This window comes from Odocoileus virginianus, chromosome 3, assembly GCF_023699985.2.
Source record: "Odocoileus virginianus isolate 20LAN1187 ecotype Illinois chromosome 3, Ovbor_1.2, whole genome shotgun sequence".
In the NCBI taxonomy this organism is placed as follows: Eukaryota; Metazoa; Chordata; class Mammalia; order Artiodactyla; family Cervidae; genus Odocoileus; species Odocoileus virginianus.
In genome coordinates, this window is record NC_069676.1 from 24,318,087 (window position 1) to 24,345,951 (window position 27,865).

Here is a 27,865-nt window from a genome sequence, read left to right on the forward strand (position 1 = left end):
CTCGCAGTCTTGGGTTTTATGGTGATGGGATTCGTTTCCGGGTGGTCTTTGGCCAATCATTCTAATTCAGAGTCTTTCCTGGTGGTGCACGCATCTCTCAGCCAAGACGGATGCTAGCGAGAGGGATTCTGGGAAGTGGACGGACACGTGGTGTCTCCTTTTGACCTTTCCCGAACTCTTCTGATTGGTGGTGGCTTATTAGTTTCCATATTCCTTATCAGGATCTCCTGTCATAAAACAACTCATGCAAATTGTTACTATGGTGCCTGGCCAGGGTGGGCGGATTCAATCAGTGTGCTTCCCCTAACAAATTGATGCTTTTGAATTTTGGTGCTGGAAAAGACTCTTGAGAGTCCCTTGAACAGCAAGGAGATCAAACCAGTCAATCCTAAAGGAAATCAACGCTGAATATTCATTCAAGGACTATGCTGAAGCTCCAATTCTTTGGCCACCTGATGGGAAGAGCCAACTCATTGGAAAAGACCCTGATGATGGGAAAGATTAAAGCAGGAGGAGGAGAAGGTGGCAGAGGACTAGATGGTTTGATGATATCATCAACTCAATGGACATGAGTTTGAGTAAGCTCTGGGAGATGGTGAAGGACAGGATAGTCTGGCGTGCTGCAGTCTATGGGGTCACAAAGAGTCCAACATGACTTAGTGACTGAACAACAACTATAGTAACACATTCAGGCCACCAGACCTCACTCCTAGACTATTTATCACATCCTGCCTTTCCTGTTCCAGCTCTGCTCTCCTCTACCCCATCCCCTTCACATGCCCTCCCTAAAGGTGAGTGATCTTTTCATAATGGAAAAGCAATCAATTCAACCTACAAAAGCAGTAAAAAACAGTAAAACAAAAAGTCCTCCAGCTGCCCTTAGCACAAAGCTGAAAAGGCCTACAGGGTCTACTCAGGCCTATCCTTTCCAGCTTGTTTCCAACCCGCCCCCAACTCCGGGACCCCTGCCCCCATCCCTCAAGGCTTCAGCCTTGCTAGTGCCTCTTCTGTGCATTGCCCACATTCCTGCTCCCTCAGTGTCAGCAGTCCCTAGGCCTGGAGAGCACAGTCCCTGCCCAACCTGACCCTGTATGTTCCAGTCTAAAAGTTACTTCTTTACCTAGAGTACATTCCTGTTCTTCCAGAGGTCCCTTTCACAACAGTTAGCCACATGACTTGTAAAGCTCAGTTTCCAAATGTTTGACTTGCCTACACAGCCCTGAAGTTTGGGTGGGTACAGGTGCCCAAAGGGCTGTGTAGGCAAGTCAAACATTTTGTTCATCATCCCCGTTCCCCATAACCTAGCTCAGCCGGGACTCAGAGAAAGAGGGCAGTAAACAATAAATGAATGAATGCGGGGAGAGGGAGTTAAACCGGCCTTCACTGCACTTTCTCTCACATCTCGTTATTAAATGGTTCCCAAACCTGCCAGGTCACTTTTCCGTGGTCTTAAAAAACAAAGAAAAAGAACAGTGTGGCCTTGGTTTTCGCGCGTTAACAGCCCAGGCGCGGCCACCGTTCAGAGGGGCGATTGGCTCGGGTTTGGCCTCCACTGACACACTCCCTAACGGCTGAGGGCCGGGGCGGAAGTGCGGGAGCCGGAGGGCGCCCGCGGCTGGGGCGGAAGTGCCGGGCGCGGGGCGGAAGCGGCGACAGGGGCGGCTGAGGCTCTGGTGGGTCCCAGCGGTCTGGCGCCGGCAGGTGGGCGCTCGCGGTCCCCAGCCCGGAGCCGGTACGCGGGCGGGAGAGGAGGTCACAGGAGCTCCACGCTGTGCCGCACGCTGCCGATTTCGATTGTCATTACAGGAAATTTAATTAAACCGGGAGCCATAAATCCGTGAACCTCCGCGGGCAAATTATAAGCGTGTGTGTATGTGAGTGCGCGCGATGGCGCTTTGGGAAGTGAACACGGGTGGGAAGAGGCAGCTTTTTAAGAGGAAGCAGAAAACATCACAACTTCATGCCTCTTCCCTGATTAACAGATGCTGTGTTTCGCATTTAATTGAGTTCTGTGAAGTGGCAATGTAATCTCAGTTGGCTGAGATGACTGCCTTTTGAAATAAACGTTTTTGAGCAGCCATGTTGACCTTTAACTGAGGGCCAAAAGGTTTAATCATGAGTGCTGTGGGGAACACTGTGAGTCCTGGGGTTTTCTGGAGCTCCTCTCTTCCTTTGCTGGACAAACGCAGCCTTCTGGGTGCTGAACTATGAGAGAATAAATCAAAGCCTATACAATTCTCAATAAATATTTAGCCTTGTCAGTCACCCCTGACAAATATGACTCATATTTTTTTTTTTTTAAAGAAGTCCAGAGTTACAGAAGTCCCTACTGGATTGTTACTAATATGAATAGGCAAGTGTCTTTCTAAGGTTGTCCTGTTAAAGAACAAGGAGTTATTTTTCTTTTTTTTTTAAACCTGGCTGATCTTTATTCTTCATAGAAAGTATTTTATGTAGTACTTTGTATTTTAGAACACTTTAAAAAAAAAGAAATTCACAGTATGACCCAGCTCAACCCCAAGGTTCTCAGCTCCTGTAGCCCAGAGCTAAGAGCTGTTTCTAAGATCTGTTATGCCCCCCACACTCTCTGGCACATTTCCCAACATAAGTAGGTTTCCTTAACCACACACTGCCTTGGTTAAGCAGCAAAGAGCTGTTTCAGTTTGTGACTGCAAAAAGATGAGGTGGCTAGTTATCTCAGGAATTCTGTATGAAAGTGCTTATAATGCTAGCAATATTTGGAGCTATACACATTGAAACTGAAAACACTTAGAAAAAGAGATGTGCCCTGGAAATACTGAGTGGTTATAGTAATGTTGGGGGTAAGGCAGAACTAAATCATGGTTCTGTGTGAAATGTCCTAACCTAATAACCTGTGTCTTGCTCTGCCAAGGAACTGCCTGGAACCAGAACAGGTCCTGGTGTGAGAATTAAAGCTGGTGGGCCTGGTGTTTTAGATAGGCAGACTCCCCAGAGTTTTTTCTTCATGCTTACTGTGGTCAGTAGTAACTGCCTGCCAAAGGAGGATCAATATTTTTTTTGTCTCCTTTACCAGAGGAAAATGTGGCTATGTGGTTTTCTTTAGATGGATTGATGGCAGGTAAGGAAATAGAAATGAGGATTTTCCAACTTGGGAATTTATTGGACTGTATTTCTATTTTATTCCAGATGCCTGTTTCCAGCAGACTCTTAAATACTCAGAGGCAGTGTGGAGGTACGCCTTCAAGATAAGTTTTCTTTTTCTTGTTATTAAGGTTTTTGTATTTCATAACATGCAAACTCCAGGTGGCTGATGCCTTTAGTTACTCTAATGCCAGGGCTCAGGGTTGCACACAGCAGGACCTTGAGGTGAACTGGTACAAGTAGTAAGGTTTTTTATGTTCCTTATTTTAAATCTAATTTTGCCACTGCTTTATTCAAGGGGTGTACATCAGAGGAAGCCAAAAGCCAGCTGGAATAGTTCCTGCTTGCAGTTTTAATCTTGTTTGCAATTATTTTGAAGGGAGAAACCATCTGGATCCAGGGATGTGTAGTTAACCAGGTAGCAGGGACTAGGTGAGCTTCCATCATCCTTCCCCTAGTATCATGGCAAGTTCTAGAGACAAAAAATTATTTGAGGAAGAACATGCAAAGTGGAAAGTTTTGGCTAAGTTTCACCTAGATATTATTCCACATCCCTACCTCCCCATCTCAGTTACAGTGGCAGGGAACTGGAGGCATGAAAACGTTACTCTCTTTTTATTCCAATCCTTACCCAAGATAAGATTTCCAGAGATAGAAGTAAAACTCAAAATATCTTCTATTTTAAGAAAGTATCCATCTCCAAGGATTTCAAAGCATTTTACCAATATTTAGTAACAACCATTTTACTGCTGTAGACTTCATCACTGTGGTATTGTATTATTTGTTTGTAAATCTTTCGCCTACCCAAGGTGTGAGTTCTATAAAGGCAGGGAAAGTATCTGAATCACATTTATATTTCTAGTACCTGGCCCAGTGCCTGGCACATTACAGACACTGAGTACATGGTATAAAGGGGAGGCTGGATCTGTAAGGAATATGAAAGCATCAGTGGGAATCAGCAATGTAGAGAAAAGAATGTAAAACAGTAATCTTTCAAGGGGCTACCAAATGCAGTTTTAAATGCTACAGTTAATGCCTTAATAAATAGCTTAGAGTAAGGAAGGGTATATTTGAGAATCTACAGATGGTCACCAAACTGCCATCCAAGGTGATCTAGTCTGGTGAGTTGCAGGGTCTTTCTTATACTGAACAGAATATGCAAAGTAAAGGACCCCACCAGCCCTATCTCCATTCTCTCTCAAGGCCTGCAGTGTCCAACTCCTCACTCAAACACCTGTTGAGTGAATATCTGAAAAGTATCCATTTGAAGGTATACTAAATTATTAGCCTATCTAAGCCACTAATATCTTGGTTTGGTCCTGCCTTAAGGATAAAGGATTTTGTTCATTATTTTAAGGCTAGGTTACCCAAATAATATTGAAGGAAAGCCACATCATCTTTTCTACTTAACTGACATTTCAAAAGACTTCAAACTTGTCAGCTTTTTGTATTGTAATAGGGCAGGCATGTGGTCTATGTTGCTTCCTTCTGTTGCCAATGGGAGTCCAGCAGAAACCAGAATGTTACTGCTGGAAACAGATGACCTTCCTCTCATTGCTCCTGTACTTTTTCATATCAATCATGAAATAATGGGGAAGTGGCTTCTAGTTTAGTCAGGGGTAAGGACATAAGACTGAATTATTTGATTTTTTAAAATTCGTTACTTCTTAAAACATGTAGTTCTTCCAGTCAGCCAAGAGAAAGGATACTGTTATTTAATAGAAATTCAGGAAAAAGAAAAATTAATAGAAATTCAGTCAGCTGAAGCAGCTTAGTTCATAGACTGAAAAAAAAGAGAGAGAGAGATCTAAATTCACCTCTGTTTCTCCAAGTTCAAAAATGAAGTTAATCTGTATCATCTTAGATTTAGAGATCAGAACCTCATTCTTACCGCAAAGGAACTCTGCCATCTGAAGCTGAGACTTTTCCTCATTCTCTCCATCCTTAAATCTTAAACAAAATGTGGTATCCATTACTTAGTATACTCTGAGGATTAAGATATAAAGCTTTTGGAGACTTTTTGGAAAAAAAGAGAGTTGACCTTGGAGATCCCTTTCTGTTCTGAAAATTCTGTGCTGGTCTCTTATGAAAAATAAGCATTGTTCAAAGAGAAAATATAGAGAAAAAAATTATGAAAGTCTTTGGTAAAATTTCTTTATCAAGCACAGGCATCTCCAAAGTCCCCTGGAATCCAGCTCCAAAATATTAAGATTTTCTATCAATGTCAGCTCCTAAGTAACCAGAATAGGACTGAGAGAATTGAGGAATCTCATGTATCTGAAGGTTACTAGAGCAGGACCTCAAGAGTGGATAGTCCCTAATGTTCTGGTATTAGTGTCACAAGTCCAAAAAAGTGATGGATTTAATATCTCAAGTGTTCCAAAGCCATTTACTACAAAATGGCTAAAAATGAATGAAACATCTTTCAGGTCTTGTGTGGTCATGTGGATAACTTCACCTCTTTTGCAAGATGAATTGGAAATGGTGGAGTATTAGCGACAAATAGGAGACATTGCCTGGATGGATGGAATTTGAATTGCAAACAGTTGTTTTTAGAAATGAAATCGTATGCTTTTTAAATAGCAAGGAAAAATGGCATTACTAGCTGGGTACAATAAGACTTAAGATTTTTTAATGAAATTTCCTTCTTTCTGGGTCAGTAGTAAGCATTAGAGATACCTTCAAAGGGAATGGGTCATTTTGGTTAAGAAGGATAATATGGAAAGGAGTCTGCATAATTCCTTATGCACTTTATCCCCAACCCTTGAACTAGCATGATTTTGCCCTCATCTTAATGCTATCTTTATGGAATGAAGGAATTTTCAAATTGGTTTTTAAACTCTATTAAGCCCTCATGTATGATATAACCCAACCACATTATTCAGGCTTTCTTGGCTTTCAGGAACAGCTTTGCAGCCATTATGTCCTAATTGTACTGAACATTGTTGCATGCTCTGAATTCAGAATATACCTCTGGCTCTAGGCCAGATGCTGAGTCAATAACTTTGGAGTTGAGGATGAGGGGATGGGTACAGTGTGTGCAAGCCCCATTGTGTTAACAAGAATTAGTCTGGAATCCCTTTTGGACCCCTGGGTGCTAGAGAGAGGGGTCCTCCCTCTACTACTATTCTTGATCAGCATCTTCATTTTATTTTTCTTAGCTAAATGTTTTTCTGGTAACTAACCCTATTACCAAGTAGGCTCTTCTGAAGCAACGATATGGAAAATGTGACTGCTAAGGTCCAAAGATTCTAAAACAAACTCTTGCTTACTCAGAAGATTCCTCCTCCCTCCCATTTCACATTTGTCAGCTTGCTATCGGCCTCGGCAAACACAGCCGCACTTCTGGAAGTGGAGGAGAATGCCAAGATGATGAGGGTCTGTCATTAAAAATCATTCTTTAAATGTGTCTGTCAATAGGAAACATTATTCTTATTTTTGGAGGCACATTCTTTTTTTTTTTTTCCATTTATTTTTATTAGTTGGAGGCTAATTACTTTACAACATTGCAGTGGTTTTTGTCATACATTGAAATGAATTAGCCATGGATTTACATGTATTCCCCATCCCGGTCCTCCCCTCCACCTCCCTCTCCTCCCGATCCCTCTGGGTCTTCCCAGTGCACCAGGTCTGAGCACTTGTCTCATGCATCCCACCTGGGCTGGTGATCTGTTTCACCCTAGATAATATACATGTTTCGATGCTGTTCTCTTGAAACATCCCACCCTTGCCTTCTCCCACAGAGTCCACAAGTCTGTTCTATACATCTGAGTCTCTTTTTCTGTTTTGCATATAGGGTTATCGTTACCATCTTTCTAAATTCCATATATATGTGTTAGTATACTGTAATGGTCTTTATCTTTCTGGCTTACTTCACTCTGTATAATGGGCTCCAGTTTCATCCGTCTCATTGGAACTGATTCAAATGAATTCTTTTTAATGGCTGAGTAATATTCCATGGTGTATATGTACCACATTTTCCTTATCCATTCGTCTGCTGATGGGCATCTAGGTTGCTTCCATGTCCTGGCTATTATAAACAGTGCTGTGGAGGCACATTCTTGGTATACTTTTTGGAGGTACTTTTCCATCTCAGATGCTTAAACAATGCAAGATCAATGTCACCTCCCCCATTTTCCTGCAGGGTATTTTTGGATGCCAAGGCTTCCCAGTTATGATCAAGGAGCTAGAGAAACAAGCTTGGGATCAGCAAGCCCACGTACGCTTCTGCCCAGATCTATTTGAATGAATTTTGCCCAGATGAATTTTGGTCCTCTTTAAATGGGCTTAGCATTTTAGACTCCTACAGCTGACTACTTCTAAGGCTTTCTTTGGAGCCTTTTGACATCATGAGCTATTGCCACAGCATCTCTTCTGTATGTGATTTCCCCTTCTCTGATCTGGAGGACATTTGAAAACTAGGACAGTTTCTCCTAGTCTCTGTAAAATGAGAGAATAGGACAGGAGATCATAGTTCCATATTACAGTTGATGAAACTGAGGCTTAAAGAGACGAGGAATGGCCTAGCATCAGAGAACTAATTGGTGGAGTTGTCTGTCTTTGGGGTTTAGATTTATGAAATGCTCATACAGGAATGCACCCAGGAATTTAAACGTGCTGAATTCCAACTGAAACTCTATAAGAAAGAGTAACTTTAAAGATGAAGAATCATGCCATTTGTGCTTAATTCCCCTGACTGATGAGTTAGTGAAAGCTATATTCCTTTACATTTACTTTGACCTCTCTACACATTTATTCAAAATACTTTGGAACAAGTTTTGTCTTTAAAGATCATTAATAAATCCAGCTTTACCGCTGCCTAGGCAGCTTCTGTTTTGATATACAGGAGTTGGGTTGAGGATATCATTGATAAAATAACAGTGGTACTGAATTTTCCCTTCTTTGAAAATATAAAGGCAAGTATTAGGAAGGAATAATGGGAAAGGAAGTGACCTTTGTTCAAAGCCCATCAAGGGAAAATCTCTGCCTCTTGCAAAATGAATTTCATTGTACTGTGTGGGGCCTGAGTAAGCTAAGCCAGAACCTGGTGCCAGGGTATTTGCTGGTCAAGATATTAAGTCTTAGTGGAAAATAAATGGGCTTCTCTGGTGACTCAGACAGTAAAGAATCCACCTGCAATACAGGAAACCCAGTTCAATCCCTGGGACTGGAAGATCCCCTGGAGAAGGGAACGGCTACCCACTCCAGTATTCTTGCGTGGAGAATTCCGTGGACAGAGGAGCCTGGCGGACTACAGTCCATGGGGTCGAAAAGAGTTGGATACAACTGACCAACTAACACCAGAAAATAAATATGTTGGGTCTTGAATCAGTTATATCCTGTCTTAGGAATTCCCATTTAAGTAATGTTCACAATCTGAAACTTTTCAGCTATTTGTTTGAAATGTTTTTCAGTTTTCAATTCCCTGTTTCTGAAACTATCACTCCTAGAGTTTTAGATCCTCCTTCTGGGGCCAGTAAAAACACATTTCAGTCAGTAGACTCATCATCATCAGTATTATTAATAACAGTACCTTATCTTTGTATTTTTTCATAACAAATAGCTAAGCTTTATTTCTCTATTCTGCTTTTTAGCTTGTACAAAGATTTTTATATTTATTATCCCTTCTTAAGTCATCCATCCAACTTCTGCTTTTATTCTTCTCCTTACCCCACTGCCTCCATCTTCACCAGAAATATCTCCTTTTGTTTAAGAGGTGAAATTAGGCAGGGATCAGACAAGGCCATTCATTTTAGGGGTTGGCATTGGTTGTAAGATTTCATTCCTTTGGAGGGACATCAGACACATCTTATCTGATTCGTGGTAGATTCTTTGACTGTCCCTTTTCCAGTCCAAGCCCTCATCACTCTTTTTGACAATCTGCCACTCCTATCTTTCTGGACACTTTCTTCTGCTGGCTTCCATGACAACCCACTTTTCTGATTTTCCTCCTACCCCATCAACCTTTCTCTCTGCCTCCTTCACTGGCTCCTCTCCACACTACTTCTGAATGTTGGATTGCCTGAGAGGTCTCTCCTGGGCCCTTTTCTTTTCTTAGCTATTTAGATGATCTCACAATCTCAGCTGTAATAGGAGCCTTCAAACTGAAGGAGTCTTGAATTTTATCTTCAGTCCTGGTTTCTCTCCTGGCTACCAAACCTGTACATGCCACTTTCTACTTGAGCTCCAGCCTGTCCCTCACTGAGCTCCCAGACCCATACCCCACTCAATCTGTTCCTGCCTCAGCATCCCTCATTTTAGTAAACTGGCACCACGACCCACCCAGAGGCTCACGACCGAAACTAGGATAGTCCTTACTGTCATTTTTAATTACTCAAATCAAGTTCATTGGCAGGTCCTTTCACGCCTGTCCCTGCAACCCACCTTTCTGCCCTGGACTACTGCAGTGACCCCTAACTGGCTCCCTGGTTCCACTCTTGCCACCCCAAGCCCATTCTTCACACAGTGCCAAGTGAAAGTGAAAGCCGTTCAGTCGGCTCCGACTCTTTGCGACCACATGGACTGTAGCCTACCAGGCTCTTCTGCCTGCTCTTCTCCAGGCCAGAATACTAGAGTGGGTAGCCGTTGCCTCTCCAGGGGATCTTCCCAACCCAGGGATTGAACCCAGGTCTCCTACATTGCAGTCGAATTTTTGACTGTCTGAGTCATCAAGGAAGTCCACACAATGCCAAAGTCATCTCTTTTTTTTTGGCCGTGACATATGGCTTGCCGGGCTTCCCAGGTGGCACGAGTGGTAAAGAACCTACCTGCCAATGGGGGTTTTCTGTCTCCTGACATAAGAGATGTGGATTCATTCCCTGGGTTAGGAAGATCCCCTGGAGGAGGGCATGGCAACCCACTCCAGTATTCTTGCCTGGAGAATCCCATGGACAGAGGAGCTGGCAGGTTACAGTCAGACATGACTGAAGCAGCTTAGCACTCACATGTATGTGGCTTGCAGGGAATCTTAGTTTCCCAACCAGAGATACAGCCTGGGTCCCCAGCAGTGGAAGCACTAACCACTGAACTGCCAGGGAAGTCCCTACAGTCATCATTTTTAAATGTACATGTGATCATGTAACTTCCTTCCTCTAAATCTAATTATGCTTAAAACCTCAATTCTTTAACATAACCCCCGAGGCCTTAGGTGTTCCAACCCCTGCTGACCTGTCTCCTCCACACTTCCCCATGCTTACTTGCTTTAGCCACACTGTCCTTTCTGTTTCTTCCACTAAATCAAAGTTGTCCTCAGCCTAGCACCTTTGCACTTTCTGTTCTCTCTCCCACAATGCTCTTCTTTCAGATCTTTGTGCCTTCTTAACCTTTAGTCTCAGCAAAAATGACACCTGCTCAGAGCACCTTATTTAAAGGCCTGCCTTGGTTGCCGTCACATCAGCCTGGTTCACTCCCTCCCCTCTGCTTACTGCTGTCTGATGTCATCTGACCTAAGGGTCTCTTTAATGTGCCCCGTGACAGTGGACCCCATGAGGGCAGGGACTTAACTGTTCAGTGCACCACTGAACCCAGTACCTAGGAGTATCTCATACGTGGAAAACAGCAGGTAATTGTTGAATGAGTGACTTTCATCCCACACCTAGATTTTCATAACTCTTTCCTGCCTCCATTCTTCTTTCCTTTGCAGTCTATCCTCTCGCTGCTGCCAGATCAGTCTCCTAAAATACTGATTTTTCGCATCACTGTCTTCTTTAAAACCTTTCTTTGGCTCCCATCCAAAAGGCCACAGCATTCGTACCTCATGCCTTTGTGTCTAACCCTGACTTCAGAATGCTTTCCCCTTTTCTATGTATCCAAATCCTATATAACTTCGGATCCTTCTCTCGTGAAATCAGTTCCAATGTCAGCCCACAGTACTCTTCTCTACTTTTCTCTATGACATCTGAAGTTGCCCATTAGATGCCCCTGTTGTGATCTCTCCTGTATTTATATTGTTTCAGTGAAGAATTTAACTCCCTCCTAAATCCACTGCAGCGTGTCTCTCTCTAGTTGCTTTTATCCAGAATGTAGAGTTGATTTCTCCATGTGAGAGTTTTATTTGGAGGGAAAGAAATGGGCTAAACACCAGACAGGATGAAGAAAAAACAACAGGGGCTTAATTTTACTGATAATTTGAAGGGAGTGGGATAGAGGAGCAGAGTGAACGTACTAAGTGATGGACATGTGAATGCCATATACCTTTGGAGGAGTTGTAATCTTATTGGCCAGTCCAGGGCCCACACTTCAAACAGTTAAAAAACTTTTTGTGCAGACCAGTGTGTTGAATGTAAATGAACGGAGCACCCATTGCATTCAAACAGTGGAGTGGAGACATCCAGATACTTGGAAACCCCAGAGTCATAGTAGTCATTTAAAAGAAAGTTAGAAAGGGGGCTTTGTCTCTAGGAACTCATGTGACCAGTCATATCTTTCTGGAACTGCTTATCTCTGCAGGCTTCTCTTTCCCCCGTGTGATGAACCTGTTGCCACTGAATCCTAGAAATAGAAGCTACAGGGAGCAGGGTGGATGTGTGGGTGTGTCTGCTCAGGATCTCATGTGTTATGTGGGATCAAGTCAACAGTCCAGATCACAGACAGATGAGGCTGTGATAATCATCTCACAGTATGTGCAAATATCAAATCAGTATATTTTATACCTGAAACTAATACAGTGTTACATTATTTAAAAAAAAGAATGGAGCTGAGCATGAAGCCATGTACAGGTGGCCCCGCAGGTGCATGGTGAGCCAGGGGTCCTTGTTGTAACATCATGTCTGAGTTGGGGCTATCTCCTTGGCAGTTCCCCTGGCCAGTTCCACTGACGGCTGCAGCTGAGGTGCTGAAAAGCACCTGAGATCCCACCCAGGGAGTGAGGGCCCCCCTCCAGGCGGCCTGCCACCCCCTACCCTCTGTTTCTGTTCTGCAGCCTCATTCTAACCCTGCTTACTCTTGGAACTGACGCCTCAAAGTATCAGCTCCATCTGCAGCTTTGACTGTGTCCCTATACACCGCCTCACCTTGTCACTCTTGGCTCCACCCTTGGACCCCAGATCCCAGGCTAGGCTCCCACTTGTTTGGGAGAGAGGGAGCTTTGGACACCGCTGACTGACCACAAGCACATAAGACCCCTGGGGAGGCATCATTCATCCCTGTTTCTCTGGATTAGGGAGAGCCCAGTGACCCAGATGAGTGGGTCACTTTCACCTCATTACATGAGCTCTCAGTAATCTAAAATAGTGGATTCTGTTCCCAGTAGAGGGGTGTTTATGTGGGCCTGTGTGTATGTGTGTGTGCACACACACATGTGTTTCTAGTCACTGGATAACAATAGGAATGTTATACTTAGATGGTAGTGAATGTGAAATGGAGCACTTAACATCTCACGTGGCATGAATGACTGAACAGAAGCCCTGAGCCTCTCTTTCTGGAACTCAGGTCCAGCAGGAGCGACGGTAATAGTCTTAGGTTAATTCCAGCTCAGTATTAAATTTACATTATACTCTTGTGAAGAAGCTCCAACGTTTGGCCTTAGAGAACAAAATGAAGCAGGGCAAAGACTAGCAGTTTTGCTAAGAGAACACACTGGTCATGGCAAACACCCTCTTCCAACAACACGAGAGACAACTCTGCACCTGGACATCACCAGATAGTCAACACCAAAATCATATTGATTATATTTTTTGCAGCCAAAGATGGAGAAGCTGTATACAGTCAGCAAAAATAAGACCAGGAGCTGACTGTGGCTCAGATCATGAACTCCTTATTGCAAAATTCAGACTTAAATTGAAGAAAGTAGGGAAAATGACTAGATCATTCAGGTATGACCTAAATAAAATCTCTTATGATTATACAGTGTAAGTGACAAATAGATTGAAGGGGTTAGATATGATAGATAGAATGCCTGAGGAACTATAGACGGAGGTTCGTAGCATTATATAGGAGGCGGTGATCAAAACCATCCTCGAGAGAAATAAATGCAAAAAAGCAAAATGGTGGCCTGAGGAGGCCTTATACATAGCTGAGAAAAGAAGTGAAAGGCAAAGAGAAAATGAAAGATATATCCATCTGAATGCAAAGTTCCAAAGAATAGCAAGGAGAGATGAGAAAGCCCTCCTCAATGATCCATGCAAAGAAATAGAGGAAAACAATAGAATGGAGAGACTGGAAAACTCTTCAAGAAAATTAGAGATACCAAGGGAACATTTCATGCAAAGATGGGCACAATAAAGGACAGAAATGGTATGGACCTAACAGAAGCAGAAGATAAACTAAGAAGAGGTGGCAAGAATACACAGAAGAACTATAAGACCCGAAACAGACCCTTAAAGACCCAGATAACCATGATGATAGTATGATCACTCACCTAGAGCCAGACATCCTGGAGTGTGAAGTCATGTGGGCCTTAGGAAGCATCACTACGAACAAAGCCAGTGGAGGTGATGGAATTCCAGCTGAGCAATTTCAAATCCTAAAAGATGATGCTGTGAAAGACCTGCACTGAATATGCCAGCAATTTTGGAAAACTCAGCACTGGAAAAGGTCAGTTTTCATTCTAATCCCAAAGAAAGGCAATGCCAAAGAATGTTCAAACTACTGCACAACTGCACTCATCTCACACTAGCAAAGTAATGTTCGAAGCTAGGGTTCAACAGTATGTGAACTGAGAACTTCCAGATGTATAGGCTGGATTTAGAAAAGGCAGAGGAACCAGAGATCAAATTGCCAACATCCGTTGGATCATAGAAAAAGCAAGAGAATTCCAGAAAAACATCTGCTTCATTGACTACGCTAAAGCATTTAACTGTGTGGATCACAGCAAACTAGAAAATTCTGAAAGAGAAGGGAATACGAGACCACCTTACCTGCCTCCTGAGAAATCTGTAGGCAGTCAAAAAGCAACAGTTAGAACCTGACATGGAACAACAGACTGGTTCCAGATTGAGAAAGGAGTACGTCAAGGCTGTGTATTGTCACCCTGCTTATTTAACTTAGATGCAGAGCACATCATGCGAAATGCTGGGCTGGTGAAGCACAAGCTGGAATCAAGATTGCAGGGAGAAATATCAATATCCTCAGATATGGAGATGACACTACCCTTATGGCAGAAAGCAAAGAGGCGCTAAAGAGCCTTTTGATGAAAATGAAAGAGGAGAGTGAAAAAACTGGCTTAAAACTCAACATTCAAAAAATGAAGATCATGGCCTCCAGTCCCATCACTTTGTGGCAAATAGATGGGGAAACGATGGAAACAGTGAGAGACTTTATTTTTGGGGGCTCCAAAATCACTGCAGATGGTGACTGCAGCCATGAAATTAAAAGATACTAGCTCCTTGGAAGAAAAGCTGTGACCAACCTAGACAGCACATTAAAAATCAGAGACATTACTTTGCCAACAAAAGTCTGTCTAGTCAAAGCTATGGTTTTTCCAGTAATCATGTATGGATGTGAGAGTTGGACTATAAAGAAAGCTGAATGCCAAAGAATTGATGTTTTTGAACTGTGGTGTTAGAGAAGACTCTTGAGAGTCCCTTGAACTGCAGGGAAATCAAACCAGTCAATCCTAAAGGAAATCAGTCCTGAATATTCATTGGAAGGACTGATGCTGAAGCTGAAGTTCCAATACTTTGGCTATCTGATGTGAAGAACTGACTCATTTGAAAAGACCCTGACGCTGGGAAAGATTGAATGCAGGAGGAGAGGGGGATGACAGAGGATGAGATGGTTGGATGGCATCACCAATTTGATGGACATGAGTTTGAGCAAGCTTTTGGAGTTGGTGATGGACAGGGAAGCCTGGTGTGCTGCAGTTCATGGGGTTGCAAAGAGTTGGACATGACTGAGTGACTAAACTGAACTGAATGAAGGTGGTACCTGAGCTTAGATAGACTTTTTGATTTTGCCCATGAACTAACAACACTGCAGCTTGCTGATAAGAGATCATGTGAGCTTGGAGATTCGGTTTGCCAAAGGATTCTTTGAATGAATAAAAATTCTGATCTGTGAAGGTCAGTTTCTCTACTCAAGTGAGAACAATGTTGTTTGCCTTCTAATCAGACACACACAGCATTTAAAGAATCCAGGAGCCCCACAAAAGTGATGTGCAGCCAGGGCATGGGCAGCTCCTTATGCAAGAAATGAGTAATCCTTAATAAAGGTGCAAACGACCCTGGCTTTTTTCTGTCCTGTGATCAGTTGCTTTAATGATATGCCCTTCAGTGCTTCACAGGGAAAACACTATAAAGTTTCCTTTCTTATACTGCTTCAAGGAGGACGGAATTGAGTCCAGTCAGCCCTCCCCCATGCTGTATTTGATTAGGCGATAAGACCACTGAAGTTGGCCTCAGTTTTGTTGAAAAGCCAGCATTCCCTCTCTCTTTTGGGGTGATCCATGCCTTTGAGCAGCCATGTACTTGAAACAGCAGGAGTCACCATCTTTATCGTTAGGCTGTGGAATTTGTTTTAGACAAATTGTAAATCCAGCCTTATACTTTTTTTTTTTTTGTCTGTGACAAAGGTGACCCAACTGTGCTTTTTTGATATTGTGCACACAGCTCTTTTTGCTTATATTACAGAGACATGTAACAGAATACAAAGGATAAAATTGTGTGTGTGTATGCGTTTGTGCATGTAGTAAAGACACACATTTCATGACTAAATCCAATGACATAATCAAAAAGATGTTGTCCTCCTAGTCATGAGCCAACAGGTACAGATCACCTTTCAGAACATTTCTTACAGTGCTGAGATACTGTTCAAAAATAATAGAACTATGAAAACATCACATTGACAGAGTAGTCCATATTAAGATTTTACTTAAAGAAGGCATGATTGGGTGAATATGACATTGACAGCAATGGCATTAGGGTTTACAGAGTTAATAAAATATTCTAAGAAGAATATTATAGGATTCCAATTGGAGTGTACCATTTTTCATTTTCCTTTTTATTTCTAAAAGTAAGTGAACTCCAGTGGTCAGAACTTTTGCCTTAATACCTTATTTCTGCCTAGGAGAGAGAGGTATAGGGAATTTTTTTTTTTTAGTATATATCAGACTCCAATATAATTTTATAATACAGTGCTTACAAAGAAATAAGTTAGTTTAACAGTGTGGTAAAATGCATGTGCCTCAGGGCATTTGGAAAATATGCAGGTAGTAAAACTGCATAATGCTAATGCATTCCTCAATAAACAAATGTTCCATGTTTAAGTGATTAAATTTACATGGGAGAAAAAAAGGAGAAATGGAGACTAACATGGAGAAGAGAACTAGTTTAGGCAGAATGGTAGTGGCATCTCTGAAGACTTTATTTAGCTTTCTGGGTTAGTTGAACAAGTATTATTGCAAATCTGAAATGAATAGCAACTCTGTTTACTATGACAGGTTTTATTTGTCTTGGGTGCAACCAAGACCGCATGCTGTGTTTTGTCATGTTGGAAATACTAAAGCAGATTTCCACTGTGACTGTGATTTTTTTTTTTTTTTACAAAAGCCTTAACACCTCAGTCTCAACTTAGCCAGCTAAAAGCAATAAGTTTTCTATTCCTTACCAGACAGACATCAATAAATCTTAAATCCTTCCACTCAAAGCACACAGCTGCTGTTCACTATCCTGGTTGTCATCTTAGGTCACTGCCTTACATGGCCTGCTCCTTCTCATTTCCAGGGCTGCCTTTCTGTTTTTACTCTCACAAAACTGATCTTCAGAATTTTCTTTCTCTTTCATTTAATACAGCTTCTTTACCTTCATACCCTAGGAGGGTGTGTCACTATTAGCATAATGCCTTCCCCAAACCAATGACGCAGAAATTTGTACCTAGTGTAAACATGGCTAGCATTCTACTTTCCCCCTTCATTTATATCCTCTAGACAGAGACATGTTTTGAAGCTACTGTCTCCAACCACATTCACCTATTGGAGTGCTGATTCTGCTGAATTTATGGAAAATATATACACTGGGGCTTATCACTTGGTTGAGAGTAGCACAGCATATTGTGAAACTGTTTAGATCTCCTTTCCACCTTAGAATAATGCTGGATCCTTGCAGAATTCTTATCACATTCTTTTTTATGCATTATCAGATTCATTTAGTTAGCAGGGAGATCCAGGAAGAACTGGAAGACTAAGAGTGTAGGAAAGAAGGAAAGATTATTGTTTCCACAGGTCAGAATTCAGTCCTTTTGTCTGTCTTTACTCTAGTTTGATATGGGTTCAGTGCTTTTAAAGTCATATCATTCTGTTTGAAATGAGTTTGAAGCTAATGTTACACTGAAAAGCCTGGTCACCAGTAGAGACTAGAGCACGGTTAATACAGGCATGCCCTGTGGAGTCGAGCAGAATGAGACTGAGACGGTGGGGAAGGGCTGGGACCAGCTGCAGTGCCCTGCCTGCTTCTTGTGGACACGCGGAGGAGCGCTCACCTTTAGTTATGATATGAGATCTCCCCAAACAGTGACTGCTCTGCACCCTGAGTGTCTGATGAGGGGCAGAGGTGAAACTGGAAAGGGGGATAAAAAGTGTTAGTCCTTCAGTTGTATCCAACTCTGCAACCCCATGGACTATAGCCCGCCAGGCTCCTCTGTCTCTGGAATTCTCCAGGCAAGAGTACTGGAGTGGGTAGGTAACCATCCCCTTCTTCAGGGGATCTTCCTGACTCAGGGATCGAAGCCAAGTCTCGCACATTGCAGGCAGATTCTTTACCGTCTGATTGACCAGGGAAGCCCCAGTGGGGACAGCTGTGCACACTGGGTGTCTGATGAGGGCTCGAGGTGAAACTGGAGAGGAGGAGGAGGCTCACTCTAATACTGCTGACATTCAAACAGCTATTTAAACAGCTGCTGCATACCAGGCTAGCGGCAGACACTCGGGGACTGCTGCAGTGAGCGAGTGTCTGCTCCTGTGGAGCGCATGTCGCAGCAAAGGGAACATACAGGTAAAGAAGCAGTATTAGATAGTGAAGGACAATAGAAACTAGAGCAAGATATGAGGAAGGAGAGTGGTGGACGGGCCCATGTTGATACGGCAGTCACTAAGAGGTGACATGTGCCCAGGCCAAATGAGAAGCTACTTGAGAGTTTTTCACACAGGGAGACAGGAAGTGCAGAAGTCCTAACAAACACATAATCTCTGGTTATTCAAGGCACAGAAAGAAAATCTTTGCTCTGCAACTCACCAACATAAGGGAGGGGAAAACTGATATGTGAAGTTGGAGAGATGGAGTAAAGAGAAGTTAAGAAATGAAGATCCCAGGAATGAATTCATGCTAGGAATATTGATAAGCAATAAAGTCGACAGTGCATATGTTTTAAAAGTAAAATGATCATATATGTAGTTTAAAGGACAAAGCTGGAGGCTCAGAAGAATAACTAGAAATAAGTAGGGTGTCTTATGTCATGCAAAGTAGCAGGATGAGAGAACTTCAAAGCCTAGTGTTTGACATGCTGCTGTTACCGCGCTGTTCTTATTGGAATATCTCCAGCAGAAACACTAGTACATTTGTGGATGTTTTCACAAATGATGGCAATCTCCTTTTAAAATACTTCTTAAAAGAGTTGAGTAGATTTTTGTGTTTGACAAGTTAGCTCAGCCTAATTCTCCCTCTAAGTTCCTCTGAGTAGCGCTCTGTTTCCCCACCTCTTGCAGCAGAGCACAGATCTCATAAGTAATAGCCTTAACCTTCAGCTGGAGGCGTGTGCTGCTTACATACTGTTCCTTTACCGTGAAGGTGGCTGGGCACTGTTGATGCCCACCAATAAGATAAGCTACCTCTGCAAATAAAAACCATCTCAGGAAACGTCCACATTTTAGAAGATCATCAGGATGCTAGCAAAACCTACAGGTGCAATTTAATTTTTTATTCTAATTAACACATGCATGCAATTTGCTTACAGAAACCAAGTGATTAGACACATAGTTAATTCATACATTTGGATTTTTCTCCCTAAGTTCTGTTTTCTTTGGAATACAGTGCATATTGAGGCATCATGGAGACGTGCCAAACATCTTGGCCTCTCTGCCACTCTTGGACTCCAAGAAGTACATCTGAAGTCTTCAAATTCCATTACAGACTTGCAGCTTACTGTTCCTATTATAAAGAGCAATGTCTAGGGCACATAAGTTTACTGCTCTATTTTTCTTTTGGCAGAATTAAGATGCTCTGGTTTCAAGGAAATAGCATGCAACTTGCCAAACACTCCTTTCAACTGCTCTTGAGAAATCTCTCTGCCTCAAAGACTGCTCTGCCTGTGCTGACCTTATTCACAAAGGTACAGAGGAAAAAGTAAAATTACTACTTTAAAAACATAAAGTATTCAGATGTTGGGGAAGAAAGTTGTACATTTAAAAAAGGGGGGAAATGTTGAAAGGAAAGCAAGCAATGGTATAAGTTTTCTTCAGACTCTCTCATCAGTTTACAACAGTGGTAACTCTCACCCTACCCAGATACTTCATTGTCTCACTGTTTTCAGAGAGTAAATTAATATATGTGTCATCTAATCCTTACATTGAAAGAAAAGAACTGATGTTTACAAGTGTATCATTTAGAAATATAGTCAGTTCTTGTTATTTGTGATAGTCATAGTCTATAAAGTCGCTACAAATACTGAATTAGCAAGTACTGAACCACTGCTCCTAGGCTGACTATAGGGTTAGAGTCCTTTGAGCATCTGGTCACAAAGGTTTGTCAGCTGATCAATACATAACCTTTGTTTTAAGGAAGATGGTCGGCTCTGCCAAATACTGCTGGTAGTTTGAAAGAATGAAGTCTGCAAACTGACCAATGGATTTGGCAACATGAAGGTCATTGGAACTTACGAGCATTTTCAGAGAAATGATGAGGAGAAAGCTCTAGGGAGTTGGTCAAGAGAGGATAAGAGGAGGGGAAAAAATACATAACCTTGTTTTAGGTGTGTCTCTGTTTAAAGGCACCTTATTTAATGAACACTGTTGATCCATTACCACCGAGCTCAGGGCCAGCAGCACCATAACACGTGCCTGAGCGAAGCTCATCGGACACAGCACTTTCTCCCTGAGGCACAGCACAGCCTTCTTATGCTTAGAAACAATGGACAGCACTTCAGCACTGCACTTGGGCTATTTTAAATGGCAGGAAAACACATAAATGCAAGAATCATGGCACTCAGTAGATCATGATTTGGCCACCTGATGCGAAGAACTGACTCATTGGAAAAGATCCTGGTGCTGGGAAAGATTGAAGGCAGGAGGAGAAGGTGACAACAGAGGATGAGGTGGTTGGATGACATCATGGACTCAATGGACATGAATTTGAGCAAGCTCCGGGAGTTGGTGATGGACAGGGAAGCCTGACATGCTGCAGTCCATGGGGTTGCAAAGAGTTGGGCATGACCGAGTGACTGAACTGAAGTAGATCATGGAAAGGTCACTTGTTTACAGTATGAGAGCTAGAAAGAGCATCATCTTGTTGCAACTCAGCTGGAAATGTACACTTTGGGCACTCAGATTTTTTACTGCTCTATGCAACTGCACATCCATGAATGACTGCAAAAGTTTGGGTGTTAATTTTAGGGTTACAAATAAGTTTTAGTGAATAGATGAATTTGCAGATACAGAATCCACAAATAATGAGGACTGACTTGTACTTATTTTCTTATCCCTAACACTAGTTTTAAGTCTAAATTTGGCAATAAGGAGTTCATGATCTGAGCCACAGTCAGCTTCCAGTCTTGTTTCTGCTGACTGTATAGAGCTTCTCCATCTTTGGCTGCAAAGAATATAATCAATCTGATTTTGGTGTCAACCATCTGGTGATGTCCATGTGTAGAGTCTTCTCTTGTGTTGTTGGACGAGGGTGTTTGCTATGACCAGTGCGTTCTCTTGGAAAAACTCTATTAGCCTTTGCCCTGCTTCATTCTGTACTCCAAGGCCAAATTTGCCCGTTACTCCAGGTGTTTAGTGACTTCCTACTTTTGCATTCCAGTCCCCTATAATGAAAAGGACATCTATTTTGGGTGTTAGTTCTAAAAAGTCTTGTAAGTCTTCATAGTACCGTTCAACTTCAGCTTCTTCAGCGTTACTGGTCAGGGCATAGACTTGGATTACCGTGATACTGAATGGATTGCCTTGGGAACGAATAGAGATCATTCTGTCATTTTTGAGATTGCATCCAAGTACTGCATTTTGGACTCTTTTGTTGGCCATGATGGCTACTCCATTTCTTCTAAGGGATTCCTGCCCACAGTAGTAGATATAATGGTCATCTGAGTTAAATTCACCCACTCCAGTCCATTTTAGTTCACTGATTCCTAGAATGTCGATGTTCACTCTTGCCATCTCCTGTTTGACCACTTCCAATTTGCCTTGATTCATGGACTTAACGTTCCAGGTTCCTATGCAATATTGCTCCTTATAGCATCGGACCTTGCTTCTATCACCAGTCACATCCACAACTGGGTATTGTTTTTGCTTTGGCTGCATCCCTTCATTCTTTCTGGAGTTACTTCTCCACTGATCTCCAGTAGCATATTGGGCACCTACCGACCTGGGGAGTTCCTCTTTCAGTATCCTATCATTTTGCCTTTTCATATTGTTCGTGGGGTTCTCAAGGCAAGAATACTGAGGTGGTGACATTGTACAGGAGACAGGGATCAAGACCATCCCCATGGAAAAGAAATGCAAAAAAGCAAAATGGCTGCCTGAGGAGGCCTTACAAATAGCTGTGAAAAGAAGAGAAGTGAAAAGCAAAGGAGAAAAGGAAGGATATTCCCATTTGAATGCAGAGTTCCAAAGAGTAGCAAGGAGATATAAGAAAGCCTTCCTCAGTGATCAGTGCAAAGAAATAGAGGAAAACAACAGAATGGGAAAGACTAGAGATCTCTTCAAGAAAATTAGAAATACAAAGGGAACATTTCATGCAAAGATGGGCTCGATAAAGGACAGAAATGTATGGATCTAACAGAAGCAGAAGATATTAAGAAGAGGTGGCAAGGATACACCGAAGAACTGTACAAAAAAGATCTTCACAACCCAGATAATCACAATGGTGTGATCACTCACCTAGAGCCAGACACCCTGGAATGTGAAGTCAAGTGGGCCTTAGGAAGCATCACTACGAACAAAGCTAGTGGAGATGATGGAATTCCAGTTGAGCTATTTCAAATCCTGAAAGGTGATGCTATGAAAGTGCTGCACTCAATATGCCAGCAAATTTGGAAAAGTCAGCAGTGGCCACAGGACTAGAAAAGGTCAGTTTTCATTCCAATCCCAAGGAAAGGCAGTTCCAAAGAATGCCCAAACTACTGCACAATTGCAGTCATCTCACACACTAGTAAAGTAATGCTCCAAATTCTCCAAGTCAGGCTTCAGCAATACGTGAATCGTGAACTTCCAGATGCTCAAGCTGGTTTTAGAAAAGGCAGAGGAACCAGAGATCAAATTACCAGCATCTGCTGGATCATCAAAAAAGAGAGTTCCACAAAAACATCTATTTCTGTTTTATTGACTATGCCAAAGCCTTTGACTGTGTGGATCACAATAAACCGTGGAAAATTCTTTAAGAGATGGGATTACCAGACCACCTGACCTGCCTCTTGAGAAACCTGTATGCAGGTCAAGAAGCAACAGTTAGAACTGCACATGGAACAACAGACTGGTTACAAATAGGAAAAGGAGTATGTCAAGGCTGTATATTGTCACCCTGCTTATTTAACTTATATGCAGAGTACATCATGAGAAATGCTGGGCTGGAAGAAGCACAAGCTGGAATCAAGATTGCTGGGAGAAATATCAATAACCCCAGATATGCAGATGACATCACCCTTATGGCAGAAAGTGAAGAGGAACTAAAAAGCCTCTTGATGAAAGTGAAAGAGGAGAGTGAAAAAATTGGCTTAAAACTCAACATTCAGAAAACTAAGATCATGGCATCTGGTCCCATCACTTCATGGGAAATAGATGGGGAAATAGTGGAAACAGTGTCAGACTTTATTTTGGGGGGCTCCAAAATCACTGCAGATGGTGACTGCAGCCACGAAATTAAAAGACACTTACGCCTTGGAAGGAAAGTTATGACCGACCTAGATAGCATATTAAAAAGCAGAGACATTACTTTGCCAACAAAGGTCCGTCTAGTCAAGGCTATGGTTTTTCCAGTGGTCATGTATAGATGTGAGAGTTGGGACTATGAAGAAAGCTGAGCACCGAAGAATTGATGCTTTTGAACTGTGGTGTTGGAGAAGACTCTTGAGAGTCCCTTGGACTGCAAGGAGATCCAACCAGTCCATCCTAAAGGAGATCACCCCTGGGTCTTCATTGGAAAGACTGATGCTGAAGCTGAAACTCCAATACTTTGGCCACCTGATGTGAAGAGTTGACTCATTGGAAAACACCCTGATTGGGGGCAGGGAGGAGAAGGGGACAATAGAAGATGAGATGGCTGGATGGCATCACTGTCTCGATGGACATGAGTTTGAGTAAACTCCGGGAGTTGGTGATGGACAGGGAGGCCTGGTGTGCTGTGATTCATGGGGTCGCGAAGAGTCAGACACGACTGAGCGACTGAACTGAACTGAACACTAGTTTTAAGTCATAAAGCAAGTGTAAATTTTTTAAGAGATTTTTCCTGTAAAACTTATAACACAAGCATTATGGATTTCCTTTTACTAATTAACATTACTTTGTGTGATTTATAATCAAAAAGGAAAGTGCTGGATAACAGAATAACTTTAGTGAAAAATACTGCAATTCAAACAAAAAAGGTCTCTTGTTTAATAGACTTACTCAGATTTCAGGCATTTTAGGAATTTGAATATATCTGAAAATTACCTAATAAAATTTTAAAGTTAATTTCTTACTGAAAATAATCTTAACTACTTTTCATATTCATAATAATATATTGCACTATTATGGAACAAAAATATTTCATAATCTGTGTCTACTATGAGAAATGCATGTGAAAATTAACCACAAAAATAAAATAATCCATTAAGGTTAATGGTGCTCATTCGGCCTAACTATTCTGCACAATTTTTCAGTTTGAACAACAGCCAAGTAAGCCAAGAAAGAAAGTGAAGTCACTCAGTCATGTCCAACTATTTGTGACCCCATGGACTGTAGCCTACCAGGCTTCTCTGTCCATGGGATTTTCCAGGCAAGAGTACTGAACTGGGTTGCCATTTGCTCCTCTAGGGTATCTTCCTGACTCAGGGATCGAACCCGAGTCTCCCACATTGCAGGCAGACTCTTTATCATCTGAGCCACCAGGGAAGCCTAAGTAAACCAAAACATGTGCCAAAAAAAAAAAATTCCACTAATCTTCTGTTCAGCTTAAAGCTTGTACTGAACCCTTCATTTGTGTCAATAGACATACAAGATATTACTGTCACCTCCAGGAGTTCCCAGTTCTCTGAAAGAAAGTACATATCAGGTCTCTTCCATTTATAAATAATAGAAAGTACTTCCCAGAATGGCTTAAACGAAAAAGGGATTTTATGGGTTAGTCTAGTTTCAGAAGTAGCTTGATTCTGCAACTTAAGCATATTACCAATCTCTTCAGCTCCACATTCTCTGAGTTAAATCAGTGCACACTCTGGCTCTTCAGATGGATAACTGCAGCAATCCCAATCCCAGATCTCACATTTCAGGTATCTACAGAAACCTCAGCAAAAGCCTCACATTATCCATTGTCTATGACTGGCCAGTCCCTGAGTCATCTGTAGTCGAAGAGCTAAGGTGTGTGTGTGTTAATTGGTCAGTTGTGTCCAACTCTTTGCAACCCTATGAATCCTGCCAGGCTTCTCTGTCCATGCAGTTCTCCAGGTAAGAATACTGGAGTGCACAGCCATTCCCTTCTCCAGGGGATCTTCCTGAACCAGGGATCAGACCCAGGTCTCCTGCATTCTTTACCATCTTGTCATTTTTCAGTTCAGATTTCTTTAAAATTTGATGAACACTTCCTCATAAAAATACATACACATGTGATAATTTGCCCAGACGTCCATGGTCCCTGGGTTTTAAAAAAAAAAAAAGTGATCGTAGATCTACTAAAGTTCTTTATTATAAAAGCAAGAACTTCTGCAATTTCACTGGTTTTTGTTTTGCTTTTGCTTTTAAGATCCTCTCTTGACTTTTTTGAACTTTTTCAGAAAATTTTAATGTGGTTATCTTAAAAATCACAGACTACCCATCATCTGTTTATTATAATGCTAATAATAACATAATGAGCCAAATTCTCTGAAGCAGGAAAATAGGGCCAGAAAGACCTTTCAGAAGGAAAATGTCTTTTGATGATCTGGGCTCTTATTTCTAAATATGGTGAGTTAAGCTGGAGGAAGGGCCTCCGTAACAGCTCATTGTTTTCTATCCTGTTAAAAAGCAGGTTTTATATAAGCATCAGTATGATATCAGTATGTTGATATATAAGCATCAGTATGTTGAATCCGTTTTTAGCTCATACAAGAGAACCTACAGTAGTCCTTGTTCACTGAGTTGGGGACTCTTAAGCCTTTAAAATCTGCCAATGGTCCATAGCATTCTCAGGAGACGTCTCCTCTAGACAGAGTGCAAACAACAACAGCCAAGAAACTTGCTTGTACAGTGGAGTGACTCTGGGAAACCTACTGCTGACACTTAGAATGAGAAAACGGACAAAACATTACAGACTTGGTAAAATCAGCACCCAAAGTAAAGAGATTTTTCCCTTCTAAAGACGGGGCAGTAACTATCTAACTCCATCCCACTGGGTTACTAGGAAAAACAGGCTGGGGACTTCCCTGGCAGCCCAGGGGTTAGGACTCCATGCTTTTGCTGCTATGGGTCCAGGTTCAATCCCTGGTCAGGGAACTAAGATCCCTCAAGCCGCATGTCATGGCCAAAGAAAAAGAAAGATAAAATAAATGGAAAAACAGGCTGGCAAAGCTCAGTGCCCCCTGTCAAAACAGATTTTAAGAAATTCTGGCAATGTCAGCCAGGCCTAGAAAGTGCTCCTCATCTAGGAAGGACAAAGCCCTAAAACTATAGATGTTTTGAAAATGATCTTCCCAGGTATCAATTATACTAAGCCAGTAATAAGAACATATAAACATCTAAATGTATTGTGTGTACATATATATATATACACATATATGCACATATATACATATCTATGTGTGTAACATGTAAGCATCAACATTTATTAGATAAATATGCTTGTAGAGAAGAAAATCAAAACACAATTAAAAATTGCCAAAAGCCCATTTACCATGAAATACCAGCTATTTATAAGATTCTGTAGCAGTGTTTTGCTTTGGAAATAAAACAGTATTATTAACCTGGGAGAAAATAGTCTTTTAAATTAAGTATAATCTGCTTCTTGTGGCTTTTGTCAGGCTGAATGCCATTTCTCTGGGATTAATGGCTTTTTTCTTCCTATAGGATCCATGTCCCCTTTGTGATGAAGCCAAGGAAGTACTGGGGCCTTATAAAAACCGGGTAATATGATACACTATAGCTTTATGTATATGGAATGGATAGTATATGTAGTATAAGACAAAGCATCTGTCTGGATCCTTTCTTTAGGAAAAGACATTGAATGATTTTTCATTTAAATTTTCTTTCTGTTCTTTAGAGAGACTTTAGTGCTGATTTCCATAAAAGTCATTACACCTAAGTGTTTTTCTCTGAGCAGCATTGGTTTTCTTACTCTGACTGTTAAAATGAGTCAAAGTTAACCAGCAGGTACAGTATTCATGCTTTAAGCTTTTGTCCCTATTCCTTTTATGTTATTTTGTCATTTCCATGGAAGTGTTTTCCAGTTGCAAACTGTGACACCTTTCCCAATCTTCCAGTCCAAACATGTCTTTCTTGAGTCTCAGGCAGCTTCCCAGTTGGGGACATAGTTTATTTCATTTCAACTGAGTAGTAATGCTGAACCTCACAGATAGAACAGAAAAGTAGCGAACTGGAGAATTAAGGAATATAAAGAAATAAATCAGGTTGGGGAAATCAAGGTCATTAGATGACTGTGGACCTCAAGTAAACAACAACAGTAAAAAAAAATCTCTGAGTGTTAGACCTGGTCTGGGGATCAGTTTGTCACTATAACCATTGCATTGTTCCATGTTGCTGAAAAATAGAGCTTTACTCTGTCTCTGTTTCAGTTTATTTTACAGGAAGTGGACATCACACTTCCAGAAAACTCTGCTTGGTATGACAGGTATAAATTTGACATCCCCGTCTTTCATTTGAATGGCCAGTTTCTGATGATGCATCGAGTAAACATCTCAAAACTTGAAAAACAGCTCCAGAAACTTGAGCAGCAAGGTGCAAGAGGCTGACAAACACCCTTATGATTTTCTACCTTCTCTGTCCAGAACGTGTTTTCCTAAGGAAATGACCGTGGCTTCAAACTCCTTTTGTCATTTTCACACAGCTCTACAGATGTTCTGAACTCAGTGGTGCCAGATAGTGATATTCCTCTTGTGATTAATGGAAGTACCAATGTGGGAACTGTTTACGTGCTGGCATTTTATAAAATAAGTGGAGTGTATTGGCAGGGAGGGGATAATGGAAGGCAGGAGAAATCCACTTGTTCTATTTATTTTACTCTTTTGTATTAATATGGAAGCATCTCACTTTCACCGGACACAGCCGTTTATAAGAAGAAGGCTCTGTGTCCCTGCTGCTGCCCTAAGGGCTTAACTTTTTAATGAAAGAATAAATGTTCTTCCACTTGGTAGATAAAGTGAAATGTGAATTGCTAATAAGTGTACACAGTCAATAAAAGGATGTTTTAACAAA

The 27,865-nt window shown here is 41.7% G+C and overlaps 1 protein-coding gene across 8 annotated transcripts; it reads left to right on the plus strand.

Moving 5' to 3' along the window:
• Positions 1–702: 702 nt before the first annotated feature.
• C3H5orf63 (chromosome 3 C5orf63 homolog) lies at positions 703–27,865 on the plus strand. 8 transcript variants are annotated; one of them, XM_020902971.2, is made up of 5 exons: positions 703–791; positions 3,169–3,214; positions 19,260–19,380; positions 26,501–26,557; positions 27,226–27,865. In XM_020902971.2, exons 3-5 carry the CDS (start codon positions 19,267–19,269, stop codon positions 27,400–27,402), a joined length of 348 nt encoding a protein of 115 aa, XP_020758630.1. In that variant the 5' UTR covers positions 703–791; positions 3,169–3,214; positions 19,260–19,266; the 3' UTR covers positions 27,403–27,865. The 8 variants fall into 8 exon arrangements, with proteins under 8 accessions (XP_020758630.1, XP_020758629.1, XP_020758634.1 ...); XM_020902970.2 differs by lacking the exon at positions 703–791 and adding an exon at positions 1,606–1,701; XM_020902975.2 differs by lacking the exon at positions 703–791 and adding an exon at positions 1,646–1,732.